The 19,009-nt window shown below is 34.2% G+C and overlaps 2 protein-coding genes across 3 annotated transcripts; both read right to left on the bottom strand.

The window, feature by feature from the left end:
* Positions 1-1,894: 1,894 nt before the first annotated feature.
* Positions 1,895-11,055, bottom strand: LOC110412387 (E3 UFM1-protein ligase-like protein). Of its 2 annotated transcripts, XR_002444858.2 has the most exons (21): positions 10,681-11,055; positions 10,020-10,331; positions 9,668-9,934; positions 9,109-9,156; positions 8,258-8,323; positions 8,037-8,140; positions 7,168-7,261; positions 7,024-7,080; positions 5,829-6,255; positions 5,559-5,713; positions 5,340-5,405; positions 5,188-5,256; positions 4,998-5,090; positions 4,841-4,906; positions 4,576-4,622; positions 4,390-4,453; positions 3,867-3,944; positions 3,719-3,781; positions 3,169-3,261; positions 2,510-2,909; positions 1,895-2,218 (listed from the first exon to the last, which is right to left on the bottom strand). XR_002444858.2 is itself a non-coding variant. In XM_021422918.2 (20 exons), exons 1-20 carry the CDS (start codon positions 10,852-10,854, stop codon positions 2,808-2,810), a joined length of 2,445 nt encoding a protein of 814 aa, XP_021278593.1. In that variant the 5' UTR covers positions 10,855-11,055; the 3' UTR covers positions 2,465-2,807. The 2 variants fall into 2 exon arrangements, 1 of the variants encoding a protein (XP_021278593.1); XM_021422918.2 differs by lacking the exon at positions 1,895-2,218 and having other exon boundaries at positions 2,465-2,909.
* Positions 11,056-12,546: 1,491 nt separating this feature from the next.
* On the bottom strand, positions 12,547-16,383 carry LOC110412520 (ankyrin repeat family protein). The gene is made up of 4 exons (XM_021423065.2): positions 15,876-16,383; positions 15,031-15,621; positions 14,526-14,938; positions 12,547-13,509 (listed from the first exon to the last, which is right to left on the bottom strand). Exons 2-4 carry the CDS (start codon positions 15,371-15,373, stop codon positions 12,631-12,633), a joined length of 1,635 nt encoding a protein of 544 aa, XP_021278740.1. The 5' UTR covers positions 15,374-15,621; positions 15,876-16,383; the 3' UTR covers positions 12,547-12,630.
* Positions 16,384-19,009: the final 2,626 nt, after the last annotated feature.

Genomic DNA, 19,009 nt, shown 5'->3' with positions numbered 1-19,009 from the left:
TTATTTAACTTGTAATGTCTTTTAATATATATAGTTTATATTTTGTGTTAATTTATAAGAAATATAATTACTATTATATATACACTAAATTTTTGTAGTATATATATACTTTATATATAAACATATTTACTTTATATTTTGTATTAACATTACAAAATTATAACTTATAAAATTATTAATTATAATATATAAAACTTTATTTATATAAACTTATATAAACCTAAAGAAAAGTTGTGAGATTAGAATAGTTCTAAAACTTAGTTATTTTTTTAATTTTATGTAATTAAAGACAAACCTCTATAGTTAATTAAATTAATTAATGAAATTATAATTATTAATTAACTTGTAATGTCTTTTAATATATATACTTTATATATATATATTAGATTCATTTATAAGGACTATAATTACTATTATATATATTAAAATATTTTTTATATATGCTTGTGTGTGTGTGTGTGTGTGTGTATATATATATGTACTTCACATATAAATATATTTACTTTCTATTTTGTATTAACATTACAAAAATTATAACTCTTAAAATTATTAATTACAATATATATACTTTTGTTTATATAAACTTATAACATATAAATCTAAAGAAAAGTTATGATATTAGAATAGTTAATTGAGTAATTAGGTACACATGAAAAAGATTTTAATAATTTTTTTATCTAATCAGATATTTAAACAAGTTAGAGTAATTATAGGGTAATGCGAATGTATTAGGCTTAAGGATAGGATAGTAATTTTTAAAATTATTCAGATAGTTAATAAGATTAAGATGTTTAATTTTTAATAGAGTTAGGGTTCGGGTATTTTGAAATTAATAGATATCTTACCAGTTGACATCTCTATATCGATTAATTTGTTAATGGGCCGCACATTTAACAGGCTGTGCTGATGCGGGCCCTGAATATTAAGACATGGCCTAGACAGATGGCTCACAGACCTGGTTGCATCAATTGTTTCTTTCAGTGCCAGCTTCACCAATTTGGTTCTATGCATCAGTAAACAACTAAAGCAATCTCTGTAAAGCTTGACATATCCAATGGTCCATAGCCTCAGCCACTACATGTCAAACTTGTTAATTTAAGCATTTAAATTAAAAGGTTTAAAAAACATTAAACACCGACATTTTGAAATTTTTATTTTAATTTTCGAAAAATTATAAAAAACAAACATTTGACGACTGACAAGACTTCTTCATACATTATTTAAACAAAAAAAGCTTTAATTAAAAGATACATATGATTTATATTTACATTGACATAATAATGGCTAAGAAGTATGTCGTAGACTGAAAAATGTTAGCCTAGGGGCCAAGATTCTCAATAGCCATAGACTAAAAAACCAATGGTGGGACTCGAATCTTTTCTTAATTTTATGATTTAGCTCAATACTTTGTTCTTCTTATTTACCATCCATTTAGTATACCCCTACTTTTTGTCGCGGGTTAATACATAAGCACTGCACTTGGGAGATCATAAAGCTATTGAGAATCTCGACCCCTGGGCCAGCATTTTTACAAATGCTGCTGATAAATATTTACATCAGCTCGGATCAGTTGCCTGATTTGGTGTTTATCATTGCCCGCATTTTGCCGAGGATAATCTGCTCTCAGCATTGATCTGAAATTCCAGTCTGTTTGAAAAAAATCAGACTTGGCCTGCTTCATTCATTGGGTTGACATGGAACCCTAGATCTGATGTTTCAGAAATTTTCAAGCTTGATGATGTGTCATGTCGATTAAGATTAACAAAAAATTATAATTTACATAATATTATAGTTTTTAAAATTAACAAAAAATAAAATTATATGAAAAATATTGTAGAATTTGATTAATAATTGAACTTATGTATCCAATAAAAGATAATTTTTTTAAACAGACTGAACACTTTGAAATTTGATTTATGGGCAAAACTTGAGAAATGTGTGTGACCGCCATATCCCGTTTGCATGTTTAGAGCTTGAGTCTGATCTGCAGTCTAACCTCACCCAGTCCCATGTATCTTATACAGACATTCAAAGTATGCATCAGTGTGGAAGATAATTTCAAGGATACTTTGGCAAAAGGATTCCCACCTCGGCAGGTTTGTAAGGAAAGAGTGCAAAGACAGTTTTGCAGAACCCGAGATCCAGTACTAGGAGTAGAGAGTTAAGAAGAGACTAGTACTTCTGTAATGCTTGGTGTCACAAAATGTTTGACAGGTTACTACAATGAATTAATAAGAAAGTTTGGTTAAATTTAAATCTCCTATACCTACCTTTAACTGAGTTCTCATATTTTGTTATGCATGACAAGTTTGATTAATCATTGAACTGAGTAATCTTGGTTAATGGTGTTTCATTCATACGCCGTACATGCCATCTGTAGTGTGTTCTCATGAATTTGAGGTTCAAACCATGATAGGAACCTAGGATTTTCTAAGCCAATTATAAGTTTATGACATGAAGTAAGGAAGATACAAGATAAAAGATTCTAGATGAGTTATCAGTAGCATACCTTGAGAAAAGGCTTTTTGAGCAAAGAAAATTGCATACAATGAAAGAGAGAAAGTAGCAAAGCAGCATAACTTTTTCATTATTCCAACTCTTCCTTAGTAGCTCCCATTGAGAAGTAAGATGGCTTAAAAGGGATAGTGTGAAGAAAATAAATGCCAAGCCGATTGCTGTCGATGAAACGATAAATAAGGAATGGCTGGCCTCAAGAAAAGATGTTAGTCTTCAGCTGTCTGCTAGGGATTTTATAGAAGCAAAAACCTTTCAATCTTTAGCCTTCTGAGATTTGATTCCATCCTAACTCAAGATTGTGAGGAGCCTAAAACCAAAGCTTTTAGTGCCGGCATTTGGCTCCCCAAAAGCTCCTTTTTACTCAAAATTCTATCAGACGTACAGTCTTGTTCCTGCCAAGACCGAAAAGGGAATTACATGGAGTAATGACCAGTGTGGAAATGCAAAAACAAAGAGGGCTGGGAAGATGGAAGTAGGTGAAAAGAATTCAAAAGTAAACTTGAAATGCATTGTCAAAACCTAGATATTTTTTAACATGAAAACAGTACTGTCACCCAGTGAACTAGCAAAACTCATTCAGAAATTTCTACCAAATTACCAATGACACTTTGCTTAAAATCAAGATCAAGAGAATTGTATAACTATACTCACATCACCAGTTGCAGCAGACATAAGTGCTAAAAGTGTCACCGTTGCAGTTTGGAAATCTGTCAAGATCTTGTACGCTGAATCATCTAGTTTATCCTGAAACAATCAAGCCACGCGTTTGGCATGCAAGATAAGAAACAGTTGCAAAACATGGTTTAGACATCAAGAAGTTTATCTATGTGTTATTTTGTGTGTCACGAGTGCATTTCTGCTAGACGAAGAGAGAACCCTTCTTTTGTATTTGCCTGTTGGATACACCCAGTTTTATTGTAGGTATAACAACCTTCTATTTTGCCATCATCATATACAAAAAACACTGGCTCGTTTGTGTTTAACACACAAGCTTGTGTTATACTGAATCAACAGTAACACAAGATAAGTTTTTAGATTTTACCAATGTCCTGCACATATCCTAGACTGTTCAAGCTGATGGAAAAAAAAGCATATTGAAGACAATAATGGACATAAATATTGTATAAACATTTTTACAGAGTGCAAGAAAAATACGGTAAAAAAGAACACACATGCAAAGGACAGCTTTACAACTTCATACCTTCAATCGTGTTACAGCAACAGAGATTGCCCTTCCAGGGGCCTGAAGAGCTCTACTGTGAACCTATCGATAGAATCCATATTTGAACTGATCAAAAAATGAAAACAATGCATTCAAAGGTGGGTGATTAGGTATTATATTTACTGACCTGCATATAAAGTAGAGAAACAACTTTTGGCAGAAGGGAAACTGGGTCAGTTTCAGCAGATACTTGAGAAGTCAATTCCTGAAAACAACAAAACAAGGACCATGCACATGAGAAGATCTGTCGTAGAGCCACTTTATGCTTTCTATTAAGTTCTACATCCAACATCTAGAAAAAGAAGGATCTGCCATCTCTCCAACTCAGCCATAGTATACTAGGACAGAAACCATTAAGAGAAGATTTTGACAAACACAAACATATTGAAAGATTGATCATGCAATGAGCTAGTAGAAAAAGCCATTTGCGTCCAAGTGCAACCTTGAATTTTAATAGCAACAAAAGAGAATTGTGTACTGACATGCCTTGACATACCACCCCAGCCTGATAATATTGCTGCAAAGTTTTAACATAAAGGTCTTGCAACAATACGGACACAATATAAGTTTTCTTTTTTTTTTCACAAATCAATATAATCAAGTAGAGTAAGCAATATCAACATTTGTGCAAAAGATAATAGCAGGCATACCTTGCGGTATGAATGCAAAAGAGTTCTTTCCAATTTTTTGTCAAGCTTTTTCAAGAGTAAACCACTGTAAAAATGGAAGACAAAATGTTAATTTATGCATAATCAACATAATTGCTAACTCCTGGGGAAAAAATTGCCCAAAGCCCCCCAAAGATGCCACAGAGAGTTTAATAGAAAGGACACAACCTCTCCTCAGCCAGGTCTCTCAGTGCAGCCATGAATGTCTCCACCCGCTGATGCATACAATGTCTCAAGTTAGTTTTCAAGGAAGTATATCTAAAAAAATATAGTAATAAGCAATACATGGAGAGTATCTACAATCCATTAACCATCACGGAGATATCACAAGTTAAGAGGAACAAGAACATGATGGTTTTCTTAACTTGTTTGTCATAGTGATTTATAATCAGGTAAATCCTCATAATTCATGTTTTAACAAACAAGAACAGACCTTCCCTTCCAAAGCTTCAACCACTGCAAGAGCCCTTTTTGACTGAGATCCTGGAAAGCTCTTCGCCTGAACAAGCAAAAGGCAATATATCAAAACTACTGGCTACCGAGCATTTTTCATGCCATAAAAAATAAATGGGTAATAAATCATTTCATACCATAGCTGTCCTTTCACCAGGGCTAAGTGAAATGCCTTCTGAACTTTGAGAATCTTCAAATTGAGTTCCATTTTTTAATTTGTTGTGCACATCCTACAAAGAGGAATCACATACCATTAGACATACTTTCATATCATTAGAATAGAACCATAGAAAGCAAAATAAAATAAGACCAGTACATAAGTTCTACCAGGTTTTGGAAAAGCATATCAGCGATCGAAGTGGCAACAGTTCTAAGTAAGTGCCTGTGCAAAGTAACCTATAAAACAGAGAAAGCCTTTCATAACCCATTTCATCACAAAGCAACCTCTCCGAAGATCAATTACCGTAGGAAGAACTTACAGAAGTGGATTGGTCATCTTCAAACAAATCTAATGCCTTCTCGTAAAGCTGCATATTTAAGAAAGACTGCCACAAGACAACAATTGTAGAGAGAGGACACAGTTTAGTTAACTGAAGGTACCAAACATGAAAATTAACAACATTTTCAAGAGACATGGTTACAGAATGCTAGGTCAAAAAAACAACCAAAAACAAAACAGCAACTGCAGCCATGCCAACCTCATCAAGTTTCCTTTGCAAATTATCAAGCAAACGTTTCATTTTCTCCACATTTTCTGTAAACAATGCCTTTCTCCTGTCCTTCCAATAATTTATAAGCATAGGTCTTAAATAGTCTGCCAGATGTTTAAGAATTGTTTGAGGATCATCAACACCTGACAAATAGACCACCAAATGACCAAATATATCAAAAGTTAGATAGAAAAGCCACACCTAAGCAGCTAATTGATAGAGTACAAAAAACAAAACTTAAAGTTAGAAGTTGTAGACCTTGTTCTTCAAAATCAGGAACCAGGACCATGAGCTTTTGCATTAACCATTCTTCTGAAGGCACAATTTCCTCTTGTGGTTTAATTGAATCTTTCTTAGCTCCTTTTCTTGAATCTGAAACTTGAGAGGAAGATGTATCCTTGCGTTTCTTCTGGTTTTTCTTAGATTTGGTGGGGATGTAATCCTCATTTTCTGAATCACCTTCAGCTGACACTGTTTTTGTCCCAGAGGATTCGCCCTTTTTCTTCTTAGATCCTTTCTCAGTACCACGTTTGCTGTTGCCACTCTCACTACCAGTTTCAAAAGGGCTTAAATCTTGTCTGGCTTTAGCTTCCTTAACCAGATGCGAATCATCACCCAGCATGTTAGTGGAGGACCTTGAGTGGCTAAAGGTTTCCATCTCTTTCTCCAAACGATCATAGACATCCTAACCAACAAAGAGACAAAGTTGTGAGCACCAAAATCAAAGAGGGCATAATATAAATGCAGACATACTTCAATAGTACTGAAGCATCCAAACCAATAATGTTAAAATGCAAAGAAATGGACAGGGAAGTAAAGAAGGTTAGGCATTGGCTGTTGAGCGTCAAATCTGGCTAAGAAAAGTTAGTCTGAAAAAGGAGGAAAAATAAAACTTAAAAATAGAAAATAAAAGTCCCAAAATTGCAGAGGATAGGTTATTTGAGAAGTTAAGCCTTGAAGAGTAAAGAAGTGAACATGTCAACATCCTGTTGTGTGCGATCATGGACCCTTAAGGAAAGACATTTATTTCAGCCATATCATATTAAACCTGAAAACACAGAAAGATTTCCATCCTGAGGATTCAACTGATAAAACTAGTTTTCCTCTTTCTCCATAAATTTGCATTAAATCAGGTGCCTGCTGTTCAAATTTGGCTTCCATGCAAGACATCATAACTAAAACTATAATAGTGACCAAAATTAACATCTCTGACTCCTCATTGCCTTGTTTTCCATTGGAAATCATAGCTGGCAAACTGCATTGATCTGACCTAATATGCCAGCCCCACTCAGAAACTTCATGTTAGAATAAATATAGGTAGGCTTACATGGTATGCAGATACAGTAATTCCTTTTGATATTAATAATTTAGGGCAGGGGTGATAAGTGTTTCTAAAGACTAATATCAACAACTAATCTGAACAACCTAATACAATTCATCTCGAAAGTCCTACCTTCACATAGCTGCTGCTAAATATATAGGAATCCCCCATGATGAGTGCCTTATTAGCCTGACAAGAAACATAAAACAAATCTCCACGTAATAAATATAATAAACATGAAGTATGTGATCAAACACAGAAGGGATAACAAGTTACCTTGAGCGCTGACTGAACAGAAGGACAAATAGACACAATCTTATATGCATCTTGGGATCCAAACGATGCGGGCAATACAGAAAGAGAATCAAGCCTGCAGTTTTCAATCCCATTAGACCAGGGAAAAAGAAAACAAAAAGAAAAACAACGTCGACGCACATAATGCAATAAGATAACACAGAAAAACTTCATAAACATTCTTTATGTAAATCTAAATGTCATCTGCAAGAAGTATATTCCTGAATATGAAGAACACTTAAATGGATGAAGAACTCAATCAACCAGCAATAACAACCATATTTTGGTCACCAACTTTCCACCATAATACAGTAGAGAAAAAATAACAACATGAAGTAATTATCATCGGCCAATTCTCTATTGTAAAAGCAGAATGACTGATCACGAAGCCAGAGTGGTCAGTGGTTCACAGAAAGAGTCAAACAAATCAAAACTGATACGCACTATTTACTGAAATGCTGGTGAAACAAATTAATGAAAAAACAGATATATCTTGGCATTACCAAAATAAAGGTATAGCTTATACCATCATCCCCCCTTATAGAACCTTGCTTAGAAGAGACCAGGACTAGGAGATGACTCCAATTTTTATATTCTGATTATTCAATTTCTAATAATGCCTACAATAATTGACAAATGTGAGGAGGTCTCAAGACAAGGAACTACAGAGACAAATAGTAGTTGATGGCTATGTTTTCCTAGTCCATTATGATTATGCTACAAGAACTCAAAACTTCATGAACAATTAGTATCCCCAAATTTTCCATCTTAGAATAAGAGATTAAGTTAAATACCATAGAGTGAAAAAATAAATGGGTAATGATTAGTGAAAACTTATTTGTAGTCCTTACCAGCTACCACGTTCAATTGCATCTTCAATAGCAGCATCCAACATCTCAGTCAGTGAAGGGTGAACAAATGCTGCAACTAGAGGTATGCCTTCAGGATATCTGGACTACATTGGAGCATACAACCAAATTTTCATTAAATAAAAACCATATAAAATCATCAAATGCGACACAATTACTGCACAAACTGTTCCTTGTCTTAATAGTTTACTGCAATAAATTACCTGCAAGAACTGGATGGGCTGGGAGATACCAAGTTTCTGCAGAGCATCATAGCTAATAAAGGAATCCTGTAAGCAAAAGGGAAACAATGATGAATATAAACACAAGCAATACTTAAAAGATGTTTATCTAACAAGCAAAGAAAACATAATTAGTAACAATATTCAGTGACATTTTCAAATATGCCATAACTAAAGATTTTGTGCACTGAGAATTAATAATCTGGAAATATTAATGAAATTTTCAACAAATACAGATGCGTGTGCTGTAACATTAGTAGATTTGTTTTTACTTACGCGTCCAGAGACACAAAATTGTAGTAAACTAAAAGGTCTAAAATTTGTTTGACTTCAAGGTAGTATATGAAATTCTTCAAGTTAAGAAGTAATATGAAAATCTTTAAGTTAACTTGGTATAAAATTAGTCCAAGACCATATAAACAATATACCTTATAGATTGTATACAGCTATAGATCATGAAAACAACAGCTTCATGGGATTAGTAGATATATGTTTACTTACAGGTCCAAAGACCCAAAATGGTAGTAAACTAAAAGGTCTAAATATTAGTTTGACTTCAAGGTAGTAAGTAATATACAATCTTCAAGTTGGTATTAAATTAGTGAAAGACCATATAAACGATAGAGCATTATAGATTGTATACAGCTATAGATCATGAAAACAACAGACTTAATGGAAAGATGGACAGAATAAACATTTGGAATAAAACCATCACAAAACTATACGAATGGACAGCTTTGAGAGATACGTCATATGAGATGCACGCAATACCTCTGTATAGGCATCTGAACATCAAAATATGACAAATAAATTCAGAGAGTAAGGTTACAAACCTGCGAGAAGAACGAATCGACACATTCCTTTTGAGCAATAGCAAAAACCTGTTTCACGATCACACTAAATATTAAAAAAATGAAAAAGAGGACGTTATAAATTAACTTGAATTTCATTAGAAGATAAACTTACGGCCTCCCTCTATTCCCCTATTTCTGCACTCTTATCTCCCAATTTCTCTTTTTTTTTTTCAGAATTTACCAGGAGAAAGAAAAAAGAATTGAACCCATTGAAAGACTAGAAATATTTAACTTGAGCATTGAAAAAATTCATTAAATAATTATTATCTTGCAGATAAAATCATTCAATTCTTATATTCAAATTGATACCTAGAGAAAACAGTAAGAAGCTGCCTTTTATGATGTAACATTAGGCTACAAAGTGCCACTTAGTCTAGATTACAAAATGTTTTCACAAATGATTTTGATCCTTCACAAACAAAATCACAACTAGGCTACAAAGTACTATCAATGAGGAATTTGATTGCCATCAGAATTTGTTCATTCTATGATGTGAATCCAGACAAACATCAAACAGTAAGACGATCATGTCACATACAGTTGGAGTCCAATGAACTCCTGCACGAAGTGTTCCAAGAACCTCGCCTTCCTTCACCAGCCTGTTAAAAAGGGATTGGAAGAATGAACCTTCGACTGCTACACCTGTGGCTCCTTCCATTTCTTGCAAAAGCTGCTGCAAAGCGCTCCACAAAACAGACAAATTTGTTGGAACTGTAATACCTCTAGATGCACCACGAACCATGGCACAGATGCGAGCTACGTATGCTGGGGTGTACAATTGCCCACCTTCAAGCCTACCTTTCACCTAACAGAACAAAAATAAAACCGTCATAACAGTTCTTCCTCTAGTTTCCAAAGTCAAAAAAGTAAAAACTAGGAAAATGAGATACCATAGTCCCAAGGCGAGGCTCCAAGACAGATGCCACCAACTCAGAGCCAACATGTAACTGTGCAGCTAGCTCAGCCAAAGCAATTTGACTGCATTCCTGCAACCTCTCATCGATTTCTTCAGCTACAGAATCCCAATAAGATTGGGATATTATTTCTCCTTGGATTAACATAAGCCCTGGATCCTCTGAAACTACAAGCTGAGCTTGCTTCTCAACATGATATAAATCCACCCCAGTAGTATCTGCAAGATCAATCAAAGAAACACGACCTAATTTCTTCACCTCCCCAGCAATTTCATGCCTCAATTGCTCCTACAGTACCATAGATCATCGCAACCATAAAATTCAAATTAAAACTCACATGTAACAAATCCAATATTACATTGCAAAGCAATAAAATGATATTAAACACGCAGCCAACGAGTTTTCCTTCGGTTTCGTGGGAACCAAACAGCCGTTAAAACTTATATAACAATCCAGAACGAATGAAGTGCATTTGGCTATCATCATTTTCATGAGAACCAAACTGCTGCTAATATTCATATTACGATTCCAAAAAAAAAAAATCATCAGTACGTCAAAAATCCAAATGCGTTTTCTTATTATCATTTTCCTTCATATTTTCTCCGTAACCAAACAGAAGAGATAGAGAGAGCAATACCGGAGTGATGTATTCTTTGCCGGAAACAGTGTGGAGGAGTTCGAAATCAATGATTCGAAGCTCGTGCAGCTTTTGGACCAATTCGACGACGTTTCGTTCCGACAACCGGATGCTCGATTTCGCCTGCTGTGCGAACTCGAATTGTCTCTGCAATTCTAGCAATTCATCATCCATCTCTCTTTCCTATTCCAAATTCCAATCGCTATCGAAGATCAACTGTTTTTTAGGGTTTTATATTTTTTTAATATTTGTCCTTCCTTTTCGACGTTTTAGATACAAACAGAAAATTGAAGAAAAGAAACGAAAATGAGAAGAAAGTTTTCTGTTTGGCACGAAAATAAGGAGAGAGAGAGAGAGCCTTGGAGTCACAGAGATTGAAAGTCTGAAACCGATTTTAGGAACGGGTTTCCTACCGAAGCTCTTTGGGCCTTAAAGAAAGCCTCAATGAAACTTATTGGGCCCCCTTGGATCTGAACCTCCCTGGACTCTGGAGGCCCATTTTAACCTTTTTATTATTTTTTTTAAAAATGAGTTTATCCGACTTTTTTTTTATTATTTTGGTATCATGAAAAAACAATGCATAATACTTAAAAAAACACTCATGAATTATTTAGAAAAATTCAAATAATCTCTTTAACCAAATTATTATACTTTTATTTTAAACCAAATAAATCTTTATGATTAATGATTGATTAATTATTATTAATTAAAATGTTATTTGTTATTTTATATTATATGGTGTTAATGTGACATATTGAACATGATATACTAATGTGCTATAATTATATAGTCATATAACATTTTTACCCTTCACATTAATATCATGTCAATACCACATGAATCTAAATTGATAAGTAATATTTTGACTAATGATAATTAATTTATTATTATTTATAAAAATTTATTTAACTTAATATAAAAATACAAAAATTTGATTCAACACAATATTCTTTATATAAAAATAAAAAAGGTATGTTCTTAACTTTATTTTTAATTATTTTAATTTTTAAATAGGTTTATAAAATAATCTAAGCAAAATATGATTTAATCATTGCAAACAGGGAGAGAGCCACCCAACAACCCAACTTGTTTTATGAATGCTAAATGCACGATGGGTTCCACTCATAAATGGTTAGAAAGTCCAATCATGTTTGGCCTGTTTCCCCCCATGCGTATTTGCCAAAATTCTAAGCTTCTGCATTCAGCCAAAGCAGAAAAAGCAGCCTTGGCCCTTTTGCTCTATTCTTTGTGGATTTGATTTGATATGAGTTGTCAAAATTTATCCTTATGCTCTGAACTTTCCATTTAAATGGCCCATCCCCAAGTCGTCAACCAATCTAATAGCTTCCCATAATCAAATTTGTCCACATTTTCTTGTGATTTCTAGTGGAAGGCCAGTGTCAAGATCTTTTTGCAATATATTCATTTTCAGTCAGTGGGGAAAGTCTTTGCAGACAGAATGCTCTTTTTGCTCATTGTATGGGGTCCAATTGTAGTCTTTCTCATCACTATGCTTCCGTCTGCATATTCTTGACAGATCAGTTAGATTTCAACTGCATCTAAAAAGGGATAAAGAAAACAAGAGAAAAGAAGGAGAAAACCATCTTTACTTTTAGTCCTCCAGGCTGCAATGCTAAATTTGCCTAGGTGTGATTTGGCTGCATTTGCCTCCATGTTATCAGATTCTTCCCATTTGCTGCAAATGCTTACAAAATTTCCAGGTGGCTTTGAAAGATATAGAAATTAGAACCATATATATTCAACCATGGCCGTTGGCCTCTGAGGCCGAAGGTATTGCCCTCAGAAGTTGCTCAGTCATACATTAATTTGCCTTTGAGAGCATTGAGAAAGGAAAGAAGATTATGATCAACTTGAAATATACACTTCATAAAAAGTGATCCGAAACGCCATATGCTGGGGAAAAAAGGGATCTGGCGTGAGTGATCTTTATTAAATTGCGTACATTTTCTTAAACTCATTGTTTAGAATCTCAGAATCTGACATCACAGACAATGACCAGGAGCGTGACCTGCTACCCAGTGATGATCTTCGTATACTTCTCATGTTTGAAGCCTCGATCCGATGCCTAATCACCCAATAACACATGGTGCCCAAAGTTGTGGCCATTATACTTGTTCCTATGATTGTCACCCCGATTGCAAGCCATCTTTCCTCTGTGCCTACTACAACAAATGACAAGGCTAAGAATGCCACTGAAATAAGCACACAAGCCAACCACATTAACTTGTTGATGATCGCCATCATCTGCTTCTTTGCCTTGCTCTCAATGACTACAACTGAAGTCTGAACCACTACAACAGCCAGAGAAATGAAGAGGGCAATGGAATCAAAGATGAAGAAAATTATGAAGGCAGGATTTGGAGCTATATTAGCTTCCCCGAGAGAGTGACCAGGAGGAATGTCGTTTGGGTCATCTACGTATTGACCAGGGACAGTGAAAATGGCAGCAAAGGCAACTGTGGCAATTAGGACTGCAACAACAGTGGTGGAGTTTATTGCATTGTTAAGACCTTCAGCATGCATTTTGTTGAGTCTCTTGGCAATGCCTTGCACACGCTTTCTGGTTTGGCGGGTGTGCTCTAGTTGATAGTGCACCTCATGCTTTATATCACTCACAGTTTGTTTTAACTCACGTGCTGGATTTGGTGCTGCAGGTTTGATGGTTCGAGCACTTTGAACCCCATGCTGCTGCAGAATGGTTGCAATTTCAGGGTGCCCAGTTTTCTCAGCAGTGTCGATAGCAGTTTCACCGCTTCTGTTAACAGCTTTTGTGTCGGTTTCTTTGTATCCAAGCAGCAACTTAACAATCTGCACAAGGAAAAGATTACATTAGCTTCTTGCCCTATTCCATTTATTTGACTCCATAAACTGAAGAAGTAATGATGAAAAATCTTCTGAAATTGCTCCATTAAAATTGCTCTCTCATGAGTTTAACGGGGAGCAAATCCAACTTTAGTCAAAGGAGTTTCAGATAAACCTCTACTACAATTCATGGAGGACCAGACATTTTACCGTTGTTGCTAAAGAGTTCCATTGAGCATTCCATGCCTCATAACTGGTTCATCACAGATTCAGCTATTGTCAAGATCTCATCCCCCCAGCAGTTGAAAATTACAACTAGTTTTGAGCTTTCCAACATATTAATCCTCTAGTTTAATTAAATTCTGGGCAAATTGTGAGATACTTCAGGCTTTTGTTAAGTCAACCAGCGGGGGCAGAACAAATAATTAGAAGCAGATTTTTCTTAATAATAATAAATAATAAAGACAATAATTGAAATAATTCTATTAGAGGAAAGATGCTAATCCCCGGTGTACAATCATTCAGGTATCAGAATTCAGAATTGTTAATCTCATACACACAGGATAAGCCATCTAGTCAGCAGCCAGAGAATTTAATTACTATTAAACAGAATTCTCTGTTCAGCAATAAGGGGATTTTGTTTGAAGATTTCAAACAACTTGGCCTTATCAATTCTATTTCTGTTCCTTAATAATAATTTGTCCTTTCAGTTTATTGATATGTCAATTACTGCAAACAAATGGTTTTAAGAACTGCATATAAACTGAATAAGGACTACTGCTTAAGACTAAACTGTGAATCCAATTGAAACCTAAATTCTGACAATGGGAGATGAGGAAGACAGAGAATGAATATAACTGGTTCGTTAGAAACCCAAAATTAAACTATAGAGTAGCTAATTAGCTGTACCTGGCTTCAACAGCAATCAACCAGAAGTCCAAATTCTAGGTGAAACAGTGACCCAGTTGCAGAGCAAACATAAATGGCTACACTGATTGATACAGGCTAAAAGGCTGATTTACCTGAGCTCTACCCTTCCGGGTGGCTATATGCAAGGATGTGTTTCCCTTGGTATCAACCATGTTTATCATCAATGAAGGATCTACTCTGATCAATTCCTCCACCACCTCAACATTCTGCCCCTTCACTGCCATATGAAGTGCAGTCTGCCCTTTCTTATCAGTCCTTGATGCAATCCCAGGTTCACTAGCCAATAGTGCCTTCACCACCTCCACATGCCCATTTCTTGCTGCAGAATGTAAAGCTGTTTTACCATTACTCCTTGCTATTGTAGCTAGGCTACTACCTGCCTCCAATAAAAAATTCACAATCCCTATATGGCCTTGTGTTGCAGCCGTGTGCAGAGCCGTGGTGTTAGATAAATCAACAGTCATAGCCAATTCTGGATGAACTGCCAGTAGCACTTCCAATATATCTGCAACAAGGCCAGACTAAAACCTCATATTCACCTCCAAAATAACTTTCTTAATAAGAAAAACATAAAAAATTCATGAATAAAAAACATACCTAAATCTCCTTGTTTAGCAGCAATGTGGAATGCATCAAAACCATTTCTAGCTTTGATCCCAGCATCAGCAAGATCATAATAGTTAATCATCTCCTTAACCAAATCAACATAACCATATTCCGCAGCAACGTAAAGGGCAGTTTCACCAGATTGGTTCTGTTTAGGTAACAGCTCCTTCAGTTCATCCTCCGGTGTACCTGTAAGGATTTCTGTCACCACAGCAAGATTTCCAGCTCTTGCTGCAGAATGTAGAGGCGTATCTTCTCGTTTTCCTGTTAACTGTTTGGTCATCTTTTTCCTTCGAGCAGGAGCACTCGGCTGTTCGGTTGCTGGTGCCTCCATTGTTATCTAAATCAAAACTCTTCTTTTGCCTAACTTTAATTATGAATTGGAAGACCTTTTCTTCATCTTCCACCAAAAAGCCGGATCAAAATTTGCATATTTCATCCACAAAAACCATTATTCATCTAAAGCAACTAATCAAAATGAGATTCTTAATCATTCTTGATCTCAATGATCCCAAGAATTTGGAGCCCAATTCCTTCCTCCAATGTCTGGTTCCGCAGTCTCCTGCATCCCAAATAATATGCCTGTTCACAATGAAAATCCACCCTTCAGCTTCCTTAAAACATAAACCGACCTTTTTAACAATGAACACATAAGACAACAGCTCCACCAACCAATCTGAACCAACAAAAAAACCGACCCCAAAAACCGCAAACAAACAAAACATGAACTTTCTGTACCCTTCTGTCATCTGTTCATCTTACATATTTCGAAAAAAGACATAAAATTGAATTAAGAACAAGAAAATGAAGGAACACAAAAGCATGATCATATTTACCTGAGTTTAAAGGAAGGAGCTACTATTGCCCTTCTCCATCAAAAACCAAAGCCACCCATATAATCCAGGAAACATTTTTCAATTGAATATCTGAGATGATCAAAATACCAAATAAGAAAAACCAAAAAAGCTTTCTATGGTCTTTCTTTTTTTCTTTGAAGAAGAACAAGAACAAGAACAAGAACAAGAAAATAATGTTTAGGCTCTATAAGCATAAAAAGCCCATGTATTTACAGCTTTATGCAAATCTAGAAACAGAACCCAGAAACTATAAACAATCCTAATCTAACCAATAAAAGAAAGACTTTTGTAAAGGTGATAACGATGACAATGTTACGGAAAAAAAATAATGCTTCTTCTTCTTCCTTTTTTTTCCCTTTTTTCTGTTGAGAATCGAAAAACTAAAGGAAGGCAAAACCAGGGCGATGTAGGCTTATGACACCAACGGAATTAACAGAACCCCACGCGCCTCTCTTGCCGTTTGAATGTAATGCCGCTTGTTAGTGTCCAGAGTTTCGAGAATAACTCTTTTCCCTATTTAAACTCTTTCCATATTTGCTATTTTTTCTATAAATTGTTAAAAAAAAATTCCATCTAATTATCTTTATATATTCTTTTATAACCTCAGCTCAAGTATTTCAAAAGATTTAGTTATAATAAGAGATTTTTAAAATCTTACAAACCTAAATACTGCACACCCTGTTAAGATAATTTTTTTAAAAAAATTAAAATTCTATGAAAATAATATCAAAACAAACTCAATTGATAAAAGCGTTATGAATTAAATATATTTTATTTTTAAAGTCAAAATCAATGTATTGTATAAAAAGATAAAGTTACATCAAATTCAAAATTTTATGTAATTTATCATAAATTTTGTCTTGCTTACATGGACTTTTTAATTGCACAAAAGGTGTTTGAAAGAGACCTTTTTTTTTTACAACATTTACTCTTACTATGATCATAAATTTTTAAAAAAATAAAAAATTTTAATGTAAAATAATAAATAAAACTCAACAACATAAAAGCCGTTTTTACCAAAAATTACACACCAAACCAAGCCAGTAGGAAAAGGTCAAATTATTTTATCCAACGGTAGGTGAATTAAATACAAAATGGCCGGTTGTGGGTGCAAATCACGCGCTCCAGCCAACGTGGGTTTAACCACTAACAACAGACTGTTTTTTCCACTCCATAAATTTATTAGAATCAATAATGCTGAAAATGAATTTTTTCTTTTTTTTTTTAATGGTGGCCCAAGCACCATGAATTTATGATAGTGGGTCACAGCTACAATAATCATCGGCTGACCATTACGAAGATTTCCGGCCAAAAAGGCAACGGTGAAATCCAATAGTAAGATTTACCCCAAAAATCACATTCATAGCTACATGCAATGTTCCAATAAAGTTTATGATAGATCCTTAATATTACGTCGGTCCCATCTTCTAAACGATACAAAAACTTTTCTCCACTAGATTGAAAACTTGTTTTTATACATATAAAATCTCGATAAATTAATTCACAATAAATATTTTTATTTTGTACTATTTACTTAATTGTTAAACTCAGATATTTGTTTCAAATTAAATATTCTATAAAAAAACAAAACTTCGATTTTAATTCGAATAATACGTGGGTTTATGTCTTGGTCCAAAATGAAGTCTTTATTTATATCGAAAAGGATTACATAAAGGACAAGACTCTAGACAAAGTTTCTTTTCTTTTTTTTTTTTAATTTTTCAATTAAAAATGTCATGTTTTTTGGAAAATAATATTGTAATTTGCTTATATAAAATGACATGAGAAAATAATTTTAAACACATAAATTATTTTATTGAAGGAATACGAGTTAATGATTACTAATTAAAGTCGTAATACCCATACTTGCTTATTGCTTCAAAATAAGGCATATTTTTTTCTTATAAATCTTGCAACTATATTGCTGCAAAATAAAGAGAGGGTGGTGAGCTTGCTTTTCCCATAATTGTTTATATTTTCCATGGGGAGAGAAAAGGGCTAGAAATCAGGCACATGGGATTTTCAAAAAGGCAAGACTTAATTAGTACACCAACACCATCTAGATATTTTTATATATTTAAATTAACATATTATGTCAATATAAAAATTAAATAAATTGAAATATTTTTATGTTTTTACTGATAAAATCCTTTTTTTACTAATTATAATATTAAATCTCTTTTTGAGTTTTTGATAAAATCTCAATTTTTTTTTACTAATAATTAGTTATTAGTATCAATTTTAATTTCTTATGTTAATGTTTGTGTATTAATTAATTATTTCATGACAGGTTAACGTGATTTTTATTTGAAATTATTAATTGTATGAAAAATATGTATTTTAATAAAAAAATAAAAAAATCTTCTTGAGAAGGATAAAAATGTAAAAATTTTGAGACAAAAATGTTATTAAATTGATTTTTCACGTGGAAAAAATAGACTAATTCAAAGCAAAAAATGAAAAGAAATGACGGGAGCTTAATCATTAGTCAATTAGAAGTAAATATATTTAGTAATCTAAAGTATCACAATGATTGCGGACGTGAAGATTGGGGATGACACAAAGCTGACCAAGCTCCCACAAAAAGGACGATGGGTCCCTACGTAGGGACCCACGCGGTAGACAAGGCGAGTGCAGTTTTGGACTGACTCCCGGAACGCCTCCACGTTGGTGACCACAGCAATGGTAAACAAAATTCCCCAAATTCCCAAATTAATTACATTTCAAAAATTATTCACCGGAACACCCACGCGCCATACCTATCACACGCGTTAATGCCCGACAAATACCGGCACAGACCATATGGGATTATCCAATTAACAGATAACGAGAGATTCTAATTCTAACCATATGTATATATGTACCAAACAAACCACCAAAAACCAACAGGACTTGCCTTAATTTCAGATCCCAGAATTTTTGCTTTCCTTTGATTTTAGCAAAGAACAAAATAATTCTTGCCCGTTCTTGCCACATATATCCGATCACCAACACCCATCGAACATGTTAAGTCGATTCATTTCCATTTGTAAATGCATCTGCAAAGTAATTAGTCATTTGCTAAATTCACTTGTCTCTAACATATCGATTCAAATTTTTTATAAAATTCATGA

Source organism: Theobroma umbraticum, unplaced genomic scaffold (genome assembly GCF_002168275.2).
Source record: "Theobroma umbraticum cultivar Fairchild unplaced genomic scaffold, ASM216827v3 scaffold_95.0, whole genome shotgun sequence".
Lineage (NCBI taxonomy): Eukaryota > Viridiplantae > Streptophyta > Magnoliopsida > Malvales > Malvaceae > Theobroma > Theobroma umbraticum.
This window is presented reverse-complemented; position numbering and strand designations above follow the sequence as displayed.

Coding starts and splice junctions, on each gene's coding strand:
- LOC110412520 (XM_021423065.2), bottom strand. CDS start 15,373: ATGGAGGCACCAGCAACCGAACAGCCGAGTGCTCCTGCTCGAAGGAAA. Junction 14,939..15,030: donor TGCTAAACAAGGAGATTTAG/GTATGTTTTTTA, acceptor GCCTTGTTGCAG/ATATATTGGAAGTGCTACTG. Junction 13,510..14,525: donor CCCGGAAGGGTAGAGCTCAG/GTAAATCAGCCT, acceptor TTCCTTGTGCAG/ATTGTTAAGTTGCTGCTTGG.
- LOC110412387 (XM_021422918.2), bottom strand. CDS start 10,854: ATGGATGATGAATTGCTAGAATTGCAGAGACAATTCGAGTTCGCACAG. Junction 8,141..8,257: donor AGCCCATCCAGTTCTTGCAG/GTAATTTATTGC, acceptor GCTCCAATGTAG/TCCAGATATCCTGAAGGCAT. Junction 7,081..7,167: donor CTGTTCAGTCAGCGCTCAAG/GTAACTTGTTAT, acceptor GTTTCTTGTCAG/GCTAATAAGGCACTCATCAT.